General features: G+C 55.9%; 1 protein-coding gene across 1 annotated transcript; it reads left to right on the forward strand.

Annotated features, from left to right (window-relative positions):
* The first annotated feature begins 3,033 nt into the window (after nucleotides 1–3,033).
* Nucleotides 3,034–16,126, forward strand: DNMT3L (DNA methyltransferase 3 like). Its single transcript, XM_017670179.1, is given in 13 exon segments — nucleotides 3,034–3,235; nucleotides 3,531–3,620; nucleotides 3,883–3,927; nucleotides 4,600–4,679; nucleotides 4,763–4,875; nucleotides 5,363–5,534; nucleotides 7,791–7,878; nucleotides 8,864–8,952; nucleotides 10,816–10,891; nucleotides 11,380–11,519; nucleotides 14,103–14,188; nucleotides 15,962–16,098; nucleotides 16,101–16,126. Coding segments are annotated over 13 exon segments (1,344 nt in total).
* The last annotated feature ends 3,864 nt before the right edge of the window (nucleotides 16,127–19,990 follow it).

Consider the following 19,990-nt stretch of genomic DNA (forward strand, 5'->3'; position numbering starts at 1 on the left):
CAGTGAAATAAGCCAGGCAGAGAAAAATAAGTACCAAATGATTTCACTGATCTGTGGAGTATAAGAACAAAGGAAAACTGAAGGAACAAAACAGCAGCAGAATCACAGAACCCAAGAATGGACTAACAGTTACCAAAGGGAAAGGGTCTGGGGAGGATGGGTGGAAGGGAGGGATAAGGGCAGGGAAAAAGAAAGGGGGCATTACAATTAGCATGTATAATGTTGGGGGAGGCACGGAGAGGGCTGTGCAACACAGAGAAGACAAGTAGTGATTCTACAGCATCTTACTACACTGCTGGACAGTGACTGTAATGAGGTTTGTGGGGGGGGGACTTGGTGATGGGGGGAGTCCAATAAACATACTGTTCCTCATGTAATTGTAGATTAACGATACCAAAATAAAAAATAGAAAATAAAAAAGTAGACATCCCAGAAATAAACCCACACATATGTGGTTTATTGATTTATGACAAAGGAGGCAAGGGTATACAATGGGGAAAAGACAGTTTTTTCTTCAAATGGTGTTGAGAAAACTGGACAGCTGTGTGGAAGAGAATGAAACTGGATGACTACCATATACCATGTACAAAAATAAACTCAAAATGGATTACAACTTGAACATTGGACCTGAAACCATAAACTTGCAGAAGAAACCATAGGTAGTATGCACGTTGACTAAGGTCTTGGTGATGATTCTTTGGCAAAGGCAACAAAAGCAAAAATAAGCAAATGGGATGACATCAAACTAAAAAGGTTCTGCTCAGCAAAGTAAACCAGCAAAATAAAAAGGCAAACCTGCTGAATGGGAGGAAATACTTTCAAATCATGTATCTGATTAGGGGCTAATACCCAAAATATATAAGGAACTCATACAACTCAATAGCAATAAAACAAACATTTCAATTTAAAAGTAGGCAGAAGATCTGAACAGACATTTTTCAAAAGAAGACATACAGATGCCAACAGACACATGAAAAGATGCTCAACATCGCTAATGATCAGGGAAATGTAATCACAATGAACCATCACCTCACACCTGTTAGAAATTCTGTCTAGTATCAAGAAGTGTTGGCGAGGATGTGGAGAAAAGAAAACACTGTGCACTGTTGCAGGAGTATATGTTGGTGCAGCCCCTACGGGAAAACAGTATGCAGCTTCCTCAAAAAATTAAAACATATGATTTAGGAATTCCACTCCCGGGTATTTATCTGAAGAAAATTAAAACACTAACTGGGAAAGATATCTGCACCCCTGTGTTCACTGTGGCAATACCTACAATAGTCAAGATATGGCAGCAACCTAAGTGTCGATGGATGGATGGATGGATGGATGGATGGATAAAAAAGATGTGACACATATATACAATGGAGTATTATGCAGTTATTAAAGGAATGAAATCTTGTCACTCGCAAGAACAAGAATGGACCTTGAGGGCATTATGCTAAGCAAGACAAGTCAGAGAAAGACAAATACCTTTGACCTCACTTATATGTGAACCTAAAACAAAACAAAACAAGACCTCCTGAACTCACAGATACAGAGAGAGGCTGGTGGTTGCCAGGGAGCAGTGGGCAACATGGGTGAAGAGGGTAGAAGGGCACAAACTCCCAGTTACAAAATAAGTAAGTCATGAGGATGTTATGGACAGCATGGCAGCTATAATAATGTTCTACTGTAACAAAAAAAAAGCTATTTTAGAAGTTTTATATTTACAGAAAATGTGCAAAGCTGATACAGAGTTCCCATAAATCCTACACAGCTTCCCCTTTTATTAACATTCAGGGTTAGTGTGCTACATTTGTTACAATTAACAGACCAATGTGATACATTGTTAGTAATTGAACTAATAAGCCACAGTTCGCTCAGATTTCCTTAGTTTTCTGTAATGTGCTTTTCCCGTCCCAGGGCCTCACATGACACTTAGCCATCCTATCTCCATGGGCTCCTCTGGGCTGTAACAGTTTCAGACTTTCTTTGCTTCCAATGGCCCTGACAGTTTTGAGGAGTACTGGGCAGGTAATGCAGGACTGGACTGCAGGATGTTCCGCCATTGGGATTTTCTAGAGCTTTTCCCCTGGGTAGCTGTAGGGCTCATGGGCTGTTGGAAGGAAGGCCATAGCGGTGAGGTAGCCTCATCCCTTCTGGTCCCGTGCATGCCACCTATGATCTGTCGCTGGCTGTTGACCTTATCACCTGGTGAGGCATGTGTGTCAGGAGTCTAGCTGCAAAGGCGCCCTACCAGCTCTACTGCCCCTGATACAGGGACGCCCCAGGCCCAGCCCTCACCCAGTGGGGTGGGAGGGAGTCACGCTCCAGGCCTGCCCTGCTCCTGCCCAGCAGTACAAGGGGCAGTGGCACAGCTGCCAGGTGGTCCTCTGCCTCCTGCTGGGAGTCCCTGACTGAGACCCGGCAACTGAGCACCCCCCAAATGCCCCAAGTGCCCCTGGCCCATCCCCATGCAGTAAACACCCCCTCACTTTCTCTTCCTCGCCTCTCGGCCTGTATGCCACCCAGCTCCCTGAAATCTCACTGAACCCCCTCACCCTGAGCCCCACCCCAGCCTGGCCCAGCACCAAGTCCTCTAGGCCCTGCTCTTGAGCACCCAGTCCTCCACCCCTCACCCCACTGAGCTCCCCAGCTCCTCGCCCTGCCCTGAGACCCACCCACCCCTAACTCCAGCCTGCATCCAGCTCCCCCTTACCAAGCACCCTCCCCTCCACCGCCCCAGCCCCTCACTCTCCCGAGCTCTCAGCCGCTCCCCACCCGAGGGCTCCCCACCCAAGGGCTCCCCACCCGAGGGCTCCCCTCCCCTCCCTGTCACTGTATTCCCTAGCCCCTTCCCTTGTGAGCACCTCACCCCTCTGCCCTACACACGCCCACCTGCACACTGAGGGTTTCCCGCCCCTCTCCGCCCCCGCACATCACGTGGGCACCCTGCACGCCCCCGCCCTCCACCCTGCTCCTCAGCCGCCCACCCCCAGTCCTTCCACCTGAAGGTGCCCGGCTGGTTTCGGAGGCCCCTCACCCGGGTCCATGGCCCTCTCCTCCCCAGGGAGCCCCAGCCTGGAGACCATCCACCATGGGGACCCTGACTCCGAACCTGCCGGACAGCTGGACGGGGAACCGTGGCTGCCACCCTGTGAAATCCGTGAGGCCATTTCTCCTCAGCCTCCTGCCTTTGAGGCTCTGATAGGAGAAGCTGCAGGCTTGGGTCTGGGGGACACTGGGAAGAGGGGTACGGGAGTGTCTGAGGGGCCCAGATCTGCATGGGCAGACTGTGGCTCCATAAGGTCCCCTACACTCCCCTTTTGGTGAGAAGGGCCCCTTACCCAATGGTGGCAGGGGCCCCAGGCAGGGAGGGACATGTGGCAGGGGACATACTGACCCCCTCACAGGGGTGGCACTCACTGCAGGCCTTCCTGCACCTTCATCCCTGCTGAGAGTCAGGTGGCCTGCTCCATCGGCCACACTGGGGGCCAGGGGCTCCTGCGCAGAGGCTAACAGCCATTCCCTTCCCCTGCGTGTCCCAGTCCCAGACCCCGAGGCAGAATGCAGCACGGACATCATCCTGGTGGGCTCCAGCGAGCTGTCATCACCCGCTTCACCCGGGCCCCGCAGAGGTGAGGGCCTGGCCCTCAGGAAGCCAGGCCCAGGCCTGGGCAGCACGCGGGGGCCAGGCGGGCAGCACGCGGGGGCCAGGCAGCGGCAGGAGGGCCCGACCCAGAGGCTCCCACAGGCCCCCATGTCATCATGCCAGGGAAGGCGGGGGTTGTGGGGGGTGGCAGGGGTCCTCTGGCTCCTGGGCCATCAGAAGATGGACCTTCCTGGCCATGTTTAAATTAGAGGCAGGCAGAGGAAGGAAGGGCCACTTTTCTTTTCCAGATCTCATTGCATATGAAGTCAAGGTTAACCAGAGAGACATAGAAGGTGAGTGGCTGCCGCCTGCCGGGCCCAGGTGGTGGGGAAGGTCACCCAGCCCCAGAAAGGCTTGCCTAAGCCCTGATCAGTCCTCCACCCCTGGAAGAAGGCAGATGATGTCGCTGGGGCCTTCCCGTCTCCCCTCCACCTGCCCAGGGCCCCTGGGGCTTCGAAGTGCACAGTTCAGTCTGTTTTAGTGTATTTATGGAGTTGCACAACAATCACCACAGTCTAATTTTAGGACATTTTAATTACCCTCAAAACAAACCCCATACCCATTCAGAGTTACACTCCATCGCCCCCAACCCCTGCGTCGTCTTTCAACATTAGGCAGCCATCAGTCTCCTTTCTTTCTCTGTAAATCTGCCTGTCTCGGACCTGTTGATTTCCATGTGCACTTCAGGACCAGCTTGACAGTTTCTGCAAAAGGAAAAAAAGCTAGCTGGGGTTTTGAGAGGGATCTGTAGACCAATTTGGGGAGGCTCACCGTTTTACCAATGCTGAGTTTCTGATCCATGACTGTGGGTTACCTTCCCTTTGTTTAGATCTTTGATGTCTTTCAACCACGTTTTATGGTTTTCAGTGTATAGGTCTTGTGCTTCATTTATTAAGTTTAGTCCTAAGTCGGTCACACTCTGTGATGGTGTTACGACACACGTGCACTTTGGGTGTCCACCCTAGATACGTGCATCTGCTGTGGAAGTTTCCAGGTGCATACACAGCACCCTCTGTTTGAGGGGGGGATGTGCGCTCCCTGCAAGGTAAGCGGGAAGGTGCGGGTGGCTTCAGGGAGCCCTCAGAGCAGAGCAGGCCCTAGCCTGGCTTTGCCTCTCCTCCATCCCAGGACAAGTTCCTGAACTGCCTCTTCTTGTACGACGATGACGGGTACCAGTCCTACTGCTCCATCTGCTGCACGGGAGAGACACTGCTCATCTGTGAAAACCCCGACTGCACCCGGTGAGGCCAGGGGCGCGGGGCCAATGGTGGGGGTGGGGTGGGGGGGTTATAGTCTCCTCACGTGGCCGCCTCACCCCAGTCCGTGTGGCCAACTTGCGCTCACCCTCCCCACATCTGCCCCGCCCCCAGCCTGTGCTCCTGCACCTGCTTCACTGGGAGGCCAGACCTCTTTCTGCAGGCTCAGAGTTAGACAGGTGGCTTAGGGGATTCTTTGAAATCTATCTTTATTCATAAGCCCTGCTGCCTTCTGCAGATCACTGGGTTCCTGTCACTCCAGGTCTCTAGGAGGAACTGGCCCCCATTCCCCTGTCCACCTCACCCTCCACCGTGCCGGTTGTCTTTCCACGTGTGCCTGACTGCAGCTTGCACGGCGCTCTCTGAGGCTGAGACCGGGAGCGGGCTCACCTCTGTCTGCCCGTGACTGAGGTTTCATCTGGAGGCCACAGGAATGTCATTTCAGCCACTGTGGTTTTCTGTTTGACTCCAGATGCTACTGTTTCGAGTGCGTCGACACGCTGGTCAGCCCCGGGACGTCGGGGAGAATTCAGGCCATGAGTAACTGGGTGTGCTTCCTCTGCCTGCCCTTCCCCCATAGCGGGCTGCTGCGCAGGCGCAGGAAGTGGCGGGCTCGGCTGAAAGCCTTCTGCGACCAAGAGTCGGTAAGGGCTGCTGGGCTTCCAGGACAGGCGGGGTGCGGGCCCCCATTTTGTTTTCTCCGGATACTCACTGCAAAATGCCCATCTGATGCGTGCTGAAGTTAAAGGCTTTGAAGCAAATGCACATTTCTCATTTTCCCCTTTGATAGCAAGCTCTACTGGACGGGTCCATTTTTAAAACTTGCTGTAGAATGGCAGTTTTGTCTCTTCGAGGCCTGGGCACGGGGCATTTGTAGCAGCCAGGAGAGGCGCTGGCAGAGGTGTGCCTCCAAGTCCAGCACTTGGCCGCGCCTGGTGGCTCAGCCGGGGCACTGACGCGCGGCACACATGGGCACTCAGGAGAGTCAAGGCCGGGAGCCGGGAGCACCGCAGGAACTCCGGGCTCATCCAAGTGGGTCGGACTCTGTCCCCTCAAAAGATCCATCCAAGTTCTAACCCCAGAGCCCACGAATGAGAGGAGAGAAAATCTTTGCAGATGGTGTTTAGCTAGATCCCGAGGAGAGGCCGACCCCGATCAGGGAGGCGTCCTAGAAGAACGCAGTGACTGGCATCCTAGCAGGATGACGACAGGGAGATTTGGAACGTGGAGAAGCAGAGGGCAGACAGGCATGTGCCGAGAGGGGAAAGGCTGGGGCTGTTGTCTCTAAGCCAGGGACTACGAGGGCTGCTGGCCACCCCGGAGGAGCTGGGGGAGCTGGGGGGCCCCCGGAGGTGGTCAGCCCTGCTCACACCGGGAGCTGGGACTTCTGGCCTCTTGAATATATTGGTAGTTTTAAGTGACACAGCTGATGTCCATTTGGTAGGATAGTCCCAGGAAACTAAGATGGAAGGGATGAGGCCTCGGGGGGCAGGCAGCAGGCAGCAAGGGGCCCACAGGGAGCACGGGGGCCCCTGGGTTCCACCACCATCTCACATTCCTGCAAGTTGAGCAAAGTCGTCTCCTGAGGTAGCAGAAAGGGAGCAACCTCGCCAGCTGCGGCTGGTGCTGCGGGCTGCAGCCTAGGGGGAAAGCAGGCAGGCCGAGACGTCTGCCCACTGCCTGCCACCCTGGATCTGCTGGAGCTGCACACGTGTCACCACTGGGGCTAAGGGGTGCTCGCTGACCCCGGGGGGTGTCCCCAGCCCCAGGGATGCCTCTCTCCTCAGGGCCAGCACCGGGCAGGGCTCTCTGCCCCATGGCGGTGGGCAGGATGGCTTCTGGAGACTGGCACAGCACCGCTGGGCTACCCACAGGGCACATGAGTGGGCACCTGTCCACAGGCTCCCCGACACAGGGTGGGCACACAGACACTTCCTGCCACAGACACGGTATGCCTGCGCCGTTATGGCGCTTGCACACCCTGTGGAGAGAGTTCTCTGGAGGTCCATGTAGGACCTTCCATCTCAGTGTAGAAAGCCCCTGTGTGAGCACGCTGCAGGAGTTTCACTGGGAGGAAGACGCAGTGGTTGGTGCCACCCAGGAAGCCTGCCCCTCCAGCGGCACTGGGGACAGGGACATGTGCTCCAGGGTTCCCAGAGCCGCACCTGTGCCAGCAGCCGAACGTGCCCCCAGGCAGTCTGGGAGCTCCTGCCCTTGCAGACTCACAGCCCACCAGCCCATCTCCTCCAGCCCCAGGCAGCCCCTCCCCGTGTACCCCAGGGTCTCCTGCCAGCTTCACATGCCGGTGGCCCCCTGCACAGGCCTGGTCTCCAGCCATCAGCAGTTTAATGCTCTGTTTGGGCCAAGCACCCCCAAGTGCAGCCTCCTGGGGACCAGAGGTCCTGGAGGTGGGGGGACGTTTTTACAAATAGATCAGCATCCTAGCAGGGGAGGGTGGGTGTGATCCACAGCTTCTGTTTCAGCTGGCAGCTCTCAGGGGTGCCAGGTGTCTTGGGGCTCATGTTCAGAGTCCATGCTGGGGACGAAGAGGACACTGCTGTGCACATTCCAAACCCTCCAGATCAGAGGCTGTCCTAGAAACACGAAGGACATGCTTCCTTTTGGGATGGAATTGTCTTCCTTCACAATCAGGAAAATCCTCTCACACCTGCCGTACCTTTGCTAGCGACAGCCTGGTGGGGGCCAGAGCCGCACAGCTTGGCCTGGGGGTGTCTTCATGGAGGTGGCGGGGGCAGTGTGGCCAGGGCAGGCCAGCGGCTTCGGCAGGTGCATGGTTGGGAAATGCTCCCACTGGCTGGAGGGGTTTCTTGGCAACTGGAGGGCTGTGTAACCAAGGAGCTGTCAGAATGCCCTGCAAACCCTTTATTTTAAATAAACAGGAAAGTCCCCTTGAGATGTATAAAACTGTACCTGTGTGGAAGAGAGAGCCAGTCCGGGTGCTGTCCCTTTTCGGGGACATCAAGAAAGGTGAGCACAGTGAAGTTCAGAGGACTCACACTGAAAAGATGGGTCTGCCTGGAGCGAGACCCCCAGGGCACCTGGGGGGACAGAATGCTCCAGGCGTCCCGCCTGCTGAGCATCTGGGCAGTTCCCTGTGTCAAGGGTGTGGCCCAGTGAGCAGATGGCCTGAGGGCCACTTTCAGGAGGCAGGGAGTGGGGTGGTTCCAGGAGCCCCATCAGAAAGGATGCCTTGGAAGAAAAACAAAAAGCAAGCCAGCAGGTGTAAAGTGCCAGGGATGAGGGCGCCCAACCAGGCCACAGCCTGCCCGTGGCCACCAAACTCCAAAGTCCACTTCAGACACCTCACACTTGACCACCCTGTGGCCCAAATGCCCGGCTCAGTCAGGCTGGCCACAGGCTATGTGCCAGTTTTCCTGGGTGCCCTGCCCCCTGGGGACCCTGCTCTGCTCCCCCACCTGCTGGTGCCTTTGGAAATCCTATGGATTCTTGCGGCCCCAGCAGACATGAGAAGGACCCATGGGAATGTTCCTTAGTCTCTGGAAGTGATTCGGGGTCTGCCTGCTTCTGCACTGTGCTGCCTGCCTGCTGTGACATGGTCACATGGCCTCACACATGCGCACACCCATGTGACATGGCTGGGCCTGGGACATGCACAGAGCAGGCAAAGCCTGCCAGCTGAAGGGGCCTAGGCACCACCCAGCACGGGCACGAGCATGGCCTCTGCCACCAGGCAGATTCCTAACCAGAGTGTGGCACCCAGGGAGGCCTGGGCTTGCAGCACATGGCCTGACGTTCCTGTCCAGGGTCAGAGGAGCTTGCTCACTGAATTTATGATGCAACATGTATCTTCTTCCTCAGTCCTGTCATGTCATTAAAGAAACAGTTCACTCATTAATAGCAGACCCGTTCTCTGATCAGTGTTGGCCTTTTGATTCTATGTGGGCTCAAAATCAACATTAGCCCTTCTGTGTCCTTACTTCTCCATATCCAGAGCTAACAAGTTTAGGCTTTTTGGAAACCGGTTCTGACCCAGGGAGACTGAAACATTTGGATGACGTCACCGATGTAGTGAGGAGAGATGTAAGTACTGCTTGACTCGAGGCCTAGATGCGCAGCGGGTGTAGAGGGGCCCCACAGCCATGCTGTGGGGAGGAGGTGGGGGGTGCACTGGCAGCAGGGGTGGGGTGCAGGAAGTGGCAGGGACCCAGGGGGTTCAGATGGGGGTGCAGGGATGGCCGGGGGTCCAGGTGGGGGCCAGGTGGGGGTGTGCAGGAGGGCTGGGTGCAGGGAGGAGTAGGGAGGAGCATAGGGGCCTGGGGAGGGGCTGCGGGCCTGCATGGCTCTCTCCGGCCATCTGCACAGCTGCAGGCTATTCCCCCCAGCAGGAGAGATGAGGAGACATTTCCCTGGCCTGCATGCTGCCCCAGCCCCAACAGAGCTCTCGGCCACACTTCCCATCTGCCCTGTTGAAATCCAAGGGGCAATCCTGCCGCCTGAGAGGCCCAGACAGATTTTCCTCCATGCCCCCTCTAAAATGAAAGTGCCGAGTCTTGAAATAAACAGTCACTGATTGAAAACATACTCAACAGTGCGAGGAGGTGGCCTGGCTCCCTTCAGGGCTATTTCCTGCCATCCTGGGTGGTAGCCTTGAAGGAAATGCCTAAAAATGACTTGCCATCACCCAGCTGGATCATGAGCCCCTCGAAGCCGAGGGAAGGGAGAGAGCCACCTCCTGATGGTCTCAGGGCAGGGGGACCCCAGTCTCTCCTTCACCCCAATGCCAGATTCTGTGTCTGGAACATGGAGAGTATTAAAGCCTGTGAAATGGCTTTACTGTTTTGCAGCCCTTCCTGCAGCTGTGAAGGGGCTGGTGCTCACCCCGTTCCCAAGGTCTGCTTGCCACACACGGCTGCAGATTTGGGATTTTTAACACATTCTCTGGCAGGTTCGCATTCTCTAGCAGGTTCCCTTTCTGGCCCAATGGGCAGCTGGCTGGGGGGGCTAGGCGTTCCCCCAAACACTCACCTGCGTCTCTGTGAGCTGCTCTATCCACACTGCTTACCCAGATCAGTGCACCCAGGCCACCAGCTTCACTCACCTCCGGCACCCCCTTGCCCATCCCCCTGGCTGACACCCCCCCACACACACCGCAGCTGTGGTCAGTGGGCCACAATTGGCTGTACCCAGAGCACACTTGTAGTTGGCACTATTAGCTCGCCGGGACCAGGACCATGCTGGGCAGTGGGTGAGGTTTGGGGCCAGAGGCTGCAGTGATTTGGGGGAAGGGTCCAGGAAGCAGGGGTCTGTTCTGGAGGAACTGCTGTCAGAAATCCAGGGATCCAGTATTTAGGTGTCTCATTCATTTTTTTGTGGGGGTGGGGGTGTGAGGGGGAGAAGGACTCACAGCTGGAATTGTCATTAAGCAGAGTCCCTCCAGGCCCCCAGAGAGGCACTGGGTCACTTTGTGGTTGAAGGGCGTCCTTCCCTGCTTCTGCTCAGGCTTGATGGTGGACTGGTGGGTTTAGTCTTCCTCCAGCTTGGCCACGGAAGGACCGTGTGGCTTCCATGGTTTTGTGGGAGCTGTCTGTGCTCGGCAGGAAGTCTGCAGCCCAGCTGCTGGCTGCTGGCTGCTGCGTTCATGTGAGGGTACCCACAAAATCCCCGTGCATCCTCAGGGTCAGTGTGTCAGCCTTCCCAGGAGCAGCTCTGTAGGTGCAGCACCTGGCACAAAGGAATCTCTTCAGAACCCAGTGTTAGCAGAGGGCTGGCCACTGAGACCTACGGGGGCCTCACCTGGTGGCCCTGCAGGGCGAGTGGGTCAGCCTCATGAATGTGATGTGAGCAGCACAGGCTGCCCTGGGTCCTGTGGTGACTGCCTGGCCCTCCCAAGCTCCCGCCAGGAGAGGACAGCCCCCAGCTCCACCACATGCCCTTGTCCTGCAGGTGCGAGAATGGGGCCCGTTCGACCTCGTGTATGGCTCTACGCCCCCACTGGGTCACGCCTGTGACCATCCGCCTGGTAGGAGACCACAGTCTGCAAAACATGCCCAGACCCTCTTTCCCCCCAGCCCCGGTCCCTGGCCCTCCTCAGGGAGGGCAGAGATTGTACATTGCATTTTAAGAGGACAGCTGCACTGAGGTTTCACGACACACGTGGTTCACAGTCGGCAAGTGCAGTTTAGTGGGTTGGGATACACTGCCACCCCCAGGTAGCCTCTGCTGGGGTCCCGTCCCTGCAGCTCCTCCAATGGGTTATTCATGGAAGAACACAGCATGTGCCCTTTGCCACCTGCATCAAGTGCACAGGTGCGGGGCGTGGGGTGAGGCTGGGGTCTGGCTCTGGAAGACACCCGTGTCCTTGAGGCTCACGTGCTGCTAGGGAATGGGCAGGATACCTGGGGGCCAGGGGCCACATGGAAGCTGGCCCATTCCCAATCACCCCTGCCCTGGCACAGCCTCAGCCCCAAGCCCCATGCCCCCAGACCCACCTGATGGTGCTCGCCCCAGGGTGGTACCTGTTCCAGTTCCACCGCATCCTGCAGTACTCACGGCCCCGGCTGGCCAGCCAACAGCCCTTCTTCTGGATGTTTGTGGACAACCTGGTGCTGAGGGAAGATGACCGGACCACAGCCACTCGCTTTCTGGAGGTATGTGCAGGGCCATGGTCTCCCGTGGACATGCCAGCTCTCTGGGGGCAGCTGGGGGGCAGCTTGGGCCCCAGCCCAGAGCCTGGGTTTCAGAGTCACAGGGCCATAACACCACAGAGGCACAGACAGCCCTCAGGGCGGCCTCAGAGGGCACCCCTTCGTGCTGTGCTCCAGGACGGGCCACTATACCACACAGACGCTCACACATTGTACCGCACACACTCCCACATGCCCTCGGGTGCCAACACCCTTGCTTTTTCTGTCTGTGCATCAGAGGAGCCTCCCTGAACCCAGTACCCAGTCCGTCCAGGGCTGACCTGGCACCCCCACCACACACAGGGCCCTCCTGGCAGGACGACGCCCCACATCTAAATGTCTACAAACTTAATGGAAGTCCCCTCTCTGCCCTGACCCCCCCCTGCACCCGAGGCCTCCCCTCTAGCTTCCTGGGGCCTCCAGGTCTCCTTACGCAGGTGCAGGCACCCCGTGCCCACTGTGGCTCTGCGTCTGGATCTTTCACTCCGTCCCCTGGGAATCCTTCCACTGCAGAAGCACCTTTCTCATCCTGTGTTTCAGCATACATGTTTTGCTCTGTGCAGTTTGACTTTGTATGAACATAAAGAATGTATGTGACTGTTCCCTATTAATGCATAACTGGGTTGTTTTTAAACTTTTGCTCCAAAGAAGGGGTGTATGAGGATACCTAGGACTCAATCATAGGCAGAGGCTAATGGTCGGAGGATGGAGTGCTTGTCATTTTCATAGACACGGCCATCACCCTGGGAAGTGGTCCCAGTCCACAGGCCCACCAGCACAGCTGAGGTGCCTTGCCCGGGCCTCACCTGCAGAGTCACGAGCTATCCTGTGGCTCTGGTTACATTTACTCCAAGCGTCCTGCCTTTCCATTCCCCCTGTGGCATTAGTTCTGTTCCTGCAGCCTTCCTGAATTACCTTGTGGAATGGGTCATTTTCAGCTCATTGAATGAGATTTCTAGGTGTTTGTGTCTCATTCCTGACTTTCTTGGAAATGTTCTCAGTATTTCCCTGCTAAACTAACACTGGCTTTAGGTTGGCGTTGATGCATTTCACTATGTTAAGAAAGTTCCCAGAAGTTTCTATTGGTTTCTTTCTTTCTTCTTTTTGAGTAATTTTATCAAGAATAGTTGTTGGATTCTGCCAAATGTTCTTTTTTATATCTGTAGAGATAATTAGATAATTTTCCTCTTTAGACCTAGTAATAGGGTTAGAGTATGCTAATTGAGTTCCTATTAATGAGCCATCCTTGCATTCCTGCAAAAAAGCCACTCAGCTGTGTTGTCTGCGCCCATCTGGGGAACATCTCCTTTGGGACACTTGCTTTGACCAGCACAGGAGAGACTAGTATGTAGTTTCTTTCTTTCATGTGATCTTTGTTGGGTTCGGGCACCAATGTTAGATTTGCTTCATAAACCCATTTGAGAAATTGACAAAATTCCCCTGTGAAACTGTCTGGATTGGTATTTGTTGCCTTTGTCTTAAAAAAGAAGCAGCCTTTCTGTGGAAACTGATCCATTAAAATTTGCATCTTTTCTGAGGTCAGTTTGGTAAGGTGTGTTTTCCTGGAATATAATCCACTAAATTCTGCTTTTAAAAATCATCTTCATAGAGTTGGCCAAGTGTCATCATGATTCATTTGCTTTCTTCCACATCTGTGGTTGTTTCTCCTTACCAGGAAGTCTGGAATTTAAACAATATTGACAGGCCACCATATAACAGTAGTCAGGACCAGGCTTATAAATTGCGCTGTTTATCAAAAAAATGTACGAGTGAATAGTCATGGGTCTGGCCAAAAACTGCGGTTTGCAAACCCAGGCACCAGGACAGCAAAAATACTGACCTTCAGTCATTTTACACACGTGTCTGATAGATCAGAACTGGTCCACGTGGGCCTCTCTGCCAGCCTCCCGACTCCAGGGAGGTGAAGTGAAGGCCACCTTGTGTTGGGTGTCAGGGACCACAGGGCCTCTTGCCTTGGTTTCCCCTGTATGCCTCTCTCCCTTCCACAGCTCCCCTCCCAGCATGGAAGGTCCTTCTTACCTCCCACCCCTCCTCCCCCAATCCTTCTGTGCCTTCTAGGGAGCCTGTGACACCAGGACTCAGGCAGCCCACTGGGCTCCTGATGAGCACTGCCCAGCAATGTAGAAACCCTGCTCTCTGCCAGCAAAGCCTCTTATCTTCCCAAGACAGAACATTCCCTTGGCTCAAAGATAAAAGCCTTCTTTATTCTTTGGCTCAAAGACCAAGGATTCTTTATACTTCACGGGAATCACCAATGAGCTGGCATGGGTGGGGAACCCCTGGTCATGACTGTGGGAATGAAGAAACCATGGGTTAAAAGTTTTAAAATAGTATCTTGTGATTTATAAGAAAAAAGAAGTGACGTGTGGCAATGCCAACCGTGAGGCAAAGTCAGCCTAGAAACCAGGGTGCTGACTGTTCTGGGCCAGACATGGTCCCCGTGGCAGCTGAGGCCTGGACACCGTGGGGGCAGAGGTCAATGTCCAGGTCACCTTGAGCCACAGCCATCCCCATTCCATCCCTCAGACTGACCCCGTGACCATCCCGGATGCCTGCGGCAGAGCCATCCACAATGCCGTGCATGTATGGAGCAACATCCCTGCTGTGAAAAGGTACTTACAGTGCGTCCTGTCCTTTAGAAGCTCGGGGGACATGTCCCCCCGGGCTCGTCGAAGAAGCTGCAGCCAGAGAGTGGGCCTCCTCTCCTCAGAGCCGCAGCCAGCGTCCCAGCGGGGGCCACCCCGAAAATTCCCCACATTCTCCAGGTCATCCCCTTCCACTTTGGGTACCTGCTCCCAGCTTTCTGCTGATGTTTTCTGAGTTTCTGGCCCCCACCCCAGCCTTCCGGGCACTTCCTTGTCCCCCACCCCCACCCCACTCCTGCTCACACACATCACCCACAGCTGCGCACACTCATTCTCACACCTACAGGTATACACAGCACAAACACTCATTCACACTTCTCACCTGTTCTTTTGCCACACCCACGATGCCTCTGGGCTGGACTGATCTGGTTTTGCTCTTTCGGCCGTCATTCCTCGGGGATCCCCACAGACCCTTCCCCGCTGCTGGGCATTCCTGGGGCACCATGCTCATGGACACTGTCTCTGACTTGACACCCCCTCCACACCCACAGCCCTGGTCTGGCCAACCCCACTCCTCTGGGCAGCCTTTCTGCTCCCAGGACCCCTGCCTTGCCCTGTCCCTGCACACTGTCCCCCCCAGAGCCCTTGAGCAGGTGGCCATCTCCCTGTCCATGCCCCCCACCATCTGGAGCCTGCCCTTGTGTTCAAGCACCATTGACAACACCTTCTGGGACAGCTAAGTCATGTTTTCTCCCGACAGTGAGTTCTGGAAACCTCTTCCCACACCCTCCAATTCCATCCTCCCAGCTGGCAGTGTGGCAGATCCCAGGGCCGATGCCTGCAGGGCTTGGCACTCGCCTGCCCATACCCAGGATCTGTGTTTAGGTGAAGCTAAGATGAAGCAGCTCCGCAGAGCGTTTTCTCTTTGGAAGCCTTGAGAGTCAGTCCGCCTCCCCTGTGTGCCGGCTCCCCTGCCCAGCCTCTGGCTCCCCCGCTCTCCACCCCCTCTCAGGGAGGTGGACACTGTGGGGTGGCGCTGTGGGTGCCTGTTTCCCAGAACCCAAGCCGGAGGCAGCTGGGGCTCCAGCTTCTTTCCCTGGGCATTTTCCCTCCACACTTCTGTTGTCTTAATAGTGGAGAGATGCCCATACTCGCTTTGCCGAGATAACTGGCAGGTGCTTCTGGACAGCCACAGTTCCCCAGGGGGGTCAGCCACCCAGAGAGGGGTACTGCATGTTTTTGGCATCTCATTTGTGGCCTTCACCCCCAAAGTAAACTGAGGACTGTTCCCTGAATGCAACGGGGTGCCTAGAAGTGTGAGGTGGGTGGGAGCGTGTTGGGTCCCTGAAGCCCTGGGCTGCGGCTTACTGTCAGCAGTGGTTCCGTGGGGGATGTGCGTGCCGACCCCTGCCACACCAGGGCCTGAGCTCGGCAGCTGCAGGGCCCAGCAGAGGCTGCTCAGCAGAATTCCTTGGGGACACCGGCACAACGCACAATGCTGTCTGCGCAGCCTTGCTCATTGAGTCCCGCCCTTCCCACCTTGTGGGTTCACACTATGATGGCTTCCGTCTGAAAGTGGGGCCTGCCCGGCTGGGCCATGGGTCTGTCCTGGGGTCCCTCTCTGCCCCCTACTGCCCAGGACATGTCTGTCATCTCACCCAGACATGGGTGGGCTATCGTAGAGAGCCCTAGATAATCTAGCTAGACTGGCCCAGCCAGCTCACTGCCACTGAGCCGTCCCTGTCCACCAGCCTCTCTCCCGCCATGCTGGGGTGGTAACAGGCCTCCTTCTCTCCACAGCAGGCACTCGGCCCTGGTTTCCGAAGAAGAACTGTCCCTGCTGGCTCAGGACAAGCAGAGAGCAAAGGCCCCCACCCAGAGGCCAGCCAACCTGGTGAAGAACTGTTTTCTTCCCCTGAGAGAATATTTCAAGTATTTTCAACAGAACTCACTTCCTCTTTATAAATGAGTCATTGTACTGTGAAGAAAAAAAACTTTCCTAGAACAAAGACAACTTTCCTTATATTGTCCTTTTTCTCCTCTTAAAATTATTTTAATTGCTTGATTTTGGATTTTCCAAGGTTGCTACAGACCGTCTTCCCTTTGGGTCTGGAGATGCAGGGCCCTGCCCTGACCAGCGCCCTTCCCAGGGAGGGCACGAAGCACCCGGCGTCTAGCCTAGGCAAGATTCTGATGTTTAGTGCTCATTGTGCTGCTGAAAATGTTTCTGAGTGCTCGTTGGGAAGTTAAAAATATATTTATTATGAGAGTTACTGGTCTTTTCTTGGTGAATTTATGCACAAGCTCTCCTTTATGGCATTCTGTAGGACATGGGAGTGTATGGGAGAGACAAGTGGGACACATTTGCCCAAGCACCTGTTGCACATGTTTTATATGTACATGTAGGGATGCTGTCACATGACTGCCCTTGGCTGTGATGGTTAAAACCACCCACCTGGTAAGACTGCACGGAACACCCCAACCTGTGCAAAGCATAGAATATCAAACTCGGGAAGCAAAGAGAGAAGGGGCTGACCAAACAGCAGAGGCAAGTCCAGGTCCACTGCAAAGGATGTCACTTTCTGGTCCCCCACAATCCAGAGGGATTTACTTTGAGAAAGCAGGCTTCCCGTTCATCCTGGGCCCCAAGGAGAATAAACCCACAGGAGAGCATCGACTCGAGTGGCTTCAAATCACAGGCCATGGATCCTAAAGCAATCTTTTCAGATTTGCCAGAAACCCCCTCCAAAAGGGATCTAGACTCACATAAACAGACTCAACCTGTCCTGGGCAGTACAACAAGGGCTTGGGGATGCCTGGAGCCAGCACCAGTGCTGTTAGTGCTGCAAAACTTTGTGGAAGAAAGAAAGGGAGTTAAATTGGACTTTTGGAAGGATTTATCTTGAAGTAGAAGTTGTAATGTTTACTTTCATGTGTCGATTCGGACAGGCCACGGGGCCCAGATGTGTTCCAAACATTATTCTGGGTGTTTCTGTGAGTAAGAGACTAACATTTGAATCGGTGGACTTTGAGTAAAGCAGATTACCCTCCATAATGTGGGTAGGGGGTTGCAGTGGTCTGAATGCCTGTGTCCCCCCAGATTCTCACGTTGAGATCCTACTCAAGGTGGTGGTGTTAGGCGCCATGGGGGCGGGGCCACCGGAGGCGGGGCCATGGAGGCGACTCCACAGCGGGGTTACCGCCCTTAGAAGAGGCCCCAGGGAGCTCTTGCTCCCCCGACCACGAGCACACACACAAAGCGTGTGGCAAGAGGCCCTCACCCGACCACGGCCCCAGCGGGACCTCACTCTTCCAGCCTCTGGAGCTGTGAGCAATCTGCTCTGGGGTTTGCAAGCCTCCCGGTGTAGGGGGCTGTGTTCCTGCAGCCCGATGGGGCTGAGGCAGCAGGCTTCAGCCTAACCACCGGAAGTCTGCCTGGACCAAAGGCTGACCTCTGAGCAAGAATTCTCCAGCAGACTGGCTGTAGGTGCCAATTACAACTCTTGCCGGGGTCTCTGGCCGGCCAGCTCACATGCAAGTTTTGGATTTACCAAGCCTACATAATCACATGAGCCCGTTCTTTGAAATAAAGCTCTCTCTCTCCCTGTCCTGTTTCTCTGGAGAGCCCTATTATACAAGTCTTCATTGAATCAATATGAAATTCTCTCAAGGGTGGGCAGAAGGCAATACTGGATTCTGATGTCATAGGTCTCGGGTCCAGGGGCTAATGTAGCAAGTTCTGTAACGAAACCAAGGTCACAGAAGCCCCAGAAAACACGGAGGGGAAGTGGAGACAAGAGCACCCAAGAACAGATAGGACCTTCTGGTAAGCCAAGGATCTGGGGACCCTTCGGGATCCCAGCTGACTGCAAAGATGCGCATCCACAGCAGCCATGGACCAGGCGGGGCCTGGTGACATCTGTGCATGGGCAGGCTGACGCCACACTGCTGCTGCCCAGGATGACTGGTGCTACGGGGTCCAATCAGTAGGTTCACTTTCTACCAGACTGCTCCCAAGTAGGGGCCCAGAGCCACTCAAAATCACTCTACATGTCCAGTCCTCCCTCGGACACCTGGAGATACTCCCAGTATTTTAATCCCACCCACAGAGCCCCTATCTGTGACCCTTGAGGTCAGCTACATAATGACCCCCAGATCCCCAACTGGATCCCTGGGACGGGGCTCCAGACTCCTGCGGAGTGGGGGGCGCAGGGGGCCCAGGCCTAGCTTCCTCTTCTGCACTGACGGCTGTGAATCCCCAGCATGGATGCAAGTCCTGCTTGGCTCCCAGTCAGCCATTCTTCCTCGGAGGGGCTTCTCTCCCCAAGCCTCGTGACTGCCTGGGACACCCGGGTCACAGGGAGAAGGAAAGCGGTCCCTCAGGACGCCTCTGCAGGGGGAGCTGTCTTCTCCTTTGTCGTAAGTCCTCTGCATGGTGGCCTGCTGGCTGGTATTGAGGTGGGCGCTATCTGTGTATCAGCTCACAGAAAGCTCGTAGGAATTCGCGGCTTATGAAGAAGGTATCCTAAAGCCGCCCCACAAATGGGAAAACAGAGGCACAGAGAGGCTGAGTAACTTACCCGACATCACACAGCCCTCCAGGAGCAGAGCCAGGTTTGCACCAAGGCGCACTTACCAGGCTGAGGTTCCTGGGTGGTCTAGGTCCTCCTTCTGGGGCTGTGCCTCCCCCTGTCCCTAGTGCTGCCTGGATGTCCCCTTCCAGGCCTGCCTGCTCACCAAACAGCACTCCCTCAGTGCAGAGTCCCCACTCTCGGTGGGCCTGGCAGCGGCACCCGGCCTCCTGGGGTCTGCGGCCAGGGGGCTGCCCAGGAAGCACAGCCTGTTCCCTCTCACACCGGCCGCAGCACCCGCAGACGCCACTCAAAGCGCCCTGACACCCCTCCCCTGCCGGGGGCAGTGCCGCTCCCACTGAAGAGCTGCGCTGGGTCCCGCCGGCCGGGCAGCTCCCCTTCCACGCTGCACGTGAGCCCACACCCTCGGAGGGCGTCCTACCAGGGGGGTCTCCAGCCCTGTGTGCAGCGTGGGGATCCCCATGGGAGCCTCGGGGGTGGAGTGCGATCCAGGCGTCAGTCACTCCGTGAGGCATAGCCCCTTCTCCCGTCCAGTCGGAGAAAATCCTGGGATTTGGGGCGCACAGGGACACCGCGACCGCAGCCCGGATCTCGCGCTTAACTGCGGGCGAAGCTGGGGCTGGGCTTCCTCCAACGCGGTTTCCCTCTGCCAGCTGCTGCCAACCCGCGGAGGAACCAGGGCCGCTGCCAGCAGGCCCCTCGGGTCCTGCTGGACAGGAGCGCATGCTCCCCGGTCCGGCGCACCCAGCTGCGTTTCTTCAAGCTGCCCACTGGACTGCACTGGTTTTCTGGCTCCGGGCTGCAGAACGTTCGGAGATCCTCTCTGGTTTAATTATTCCCACGCCCTGCTCTTCTGGCCAAACCCGCCTTTCCTCCCGGCCCCCCTCACTACCCCCCACCCCTCACTATCCCCCACCCCCGAGTTCAGAGCGTCCATGCCCTCACTGGACACTTGAACGGGGCCCTGGCCTGACCCCTTGTGCATGCCGAACCGGCTAAAAGGGAGGGGGGTCCACTTGGCCTCTGAGCCCTCACCCCAGTTTTCCAGCCTGACCCGGCAGGGGCCGCCCCAGGCCTCAGGGCTGCGCGCCCACGCCCTCCCAGGCCTCCTGTCTCCCCTGCCGACCGCCCTGCCTGCGCACCTTTGGCAGGAGCGCTGACCCGGTGTTGCTTCCTCTCTGGTCTGCTTTTGTCTCCACCAGCAGGTTGATGTCCATGGGTAGAGATTCTTTTTCCA

Source organism: Manis javanica, chromosome 3 (genome assembly GCF_040802235.1).
Source record: "Manis javanica isolate MJ-LG chromosome 3, MJ_LKY, whole genome shotgun sequence".
NCBI lineage: Eukaryota > Metazoa > Chordata > Mammalia > Pholidota > Manidae > Manis > Manis javanica.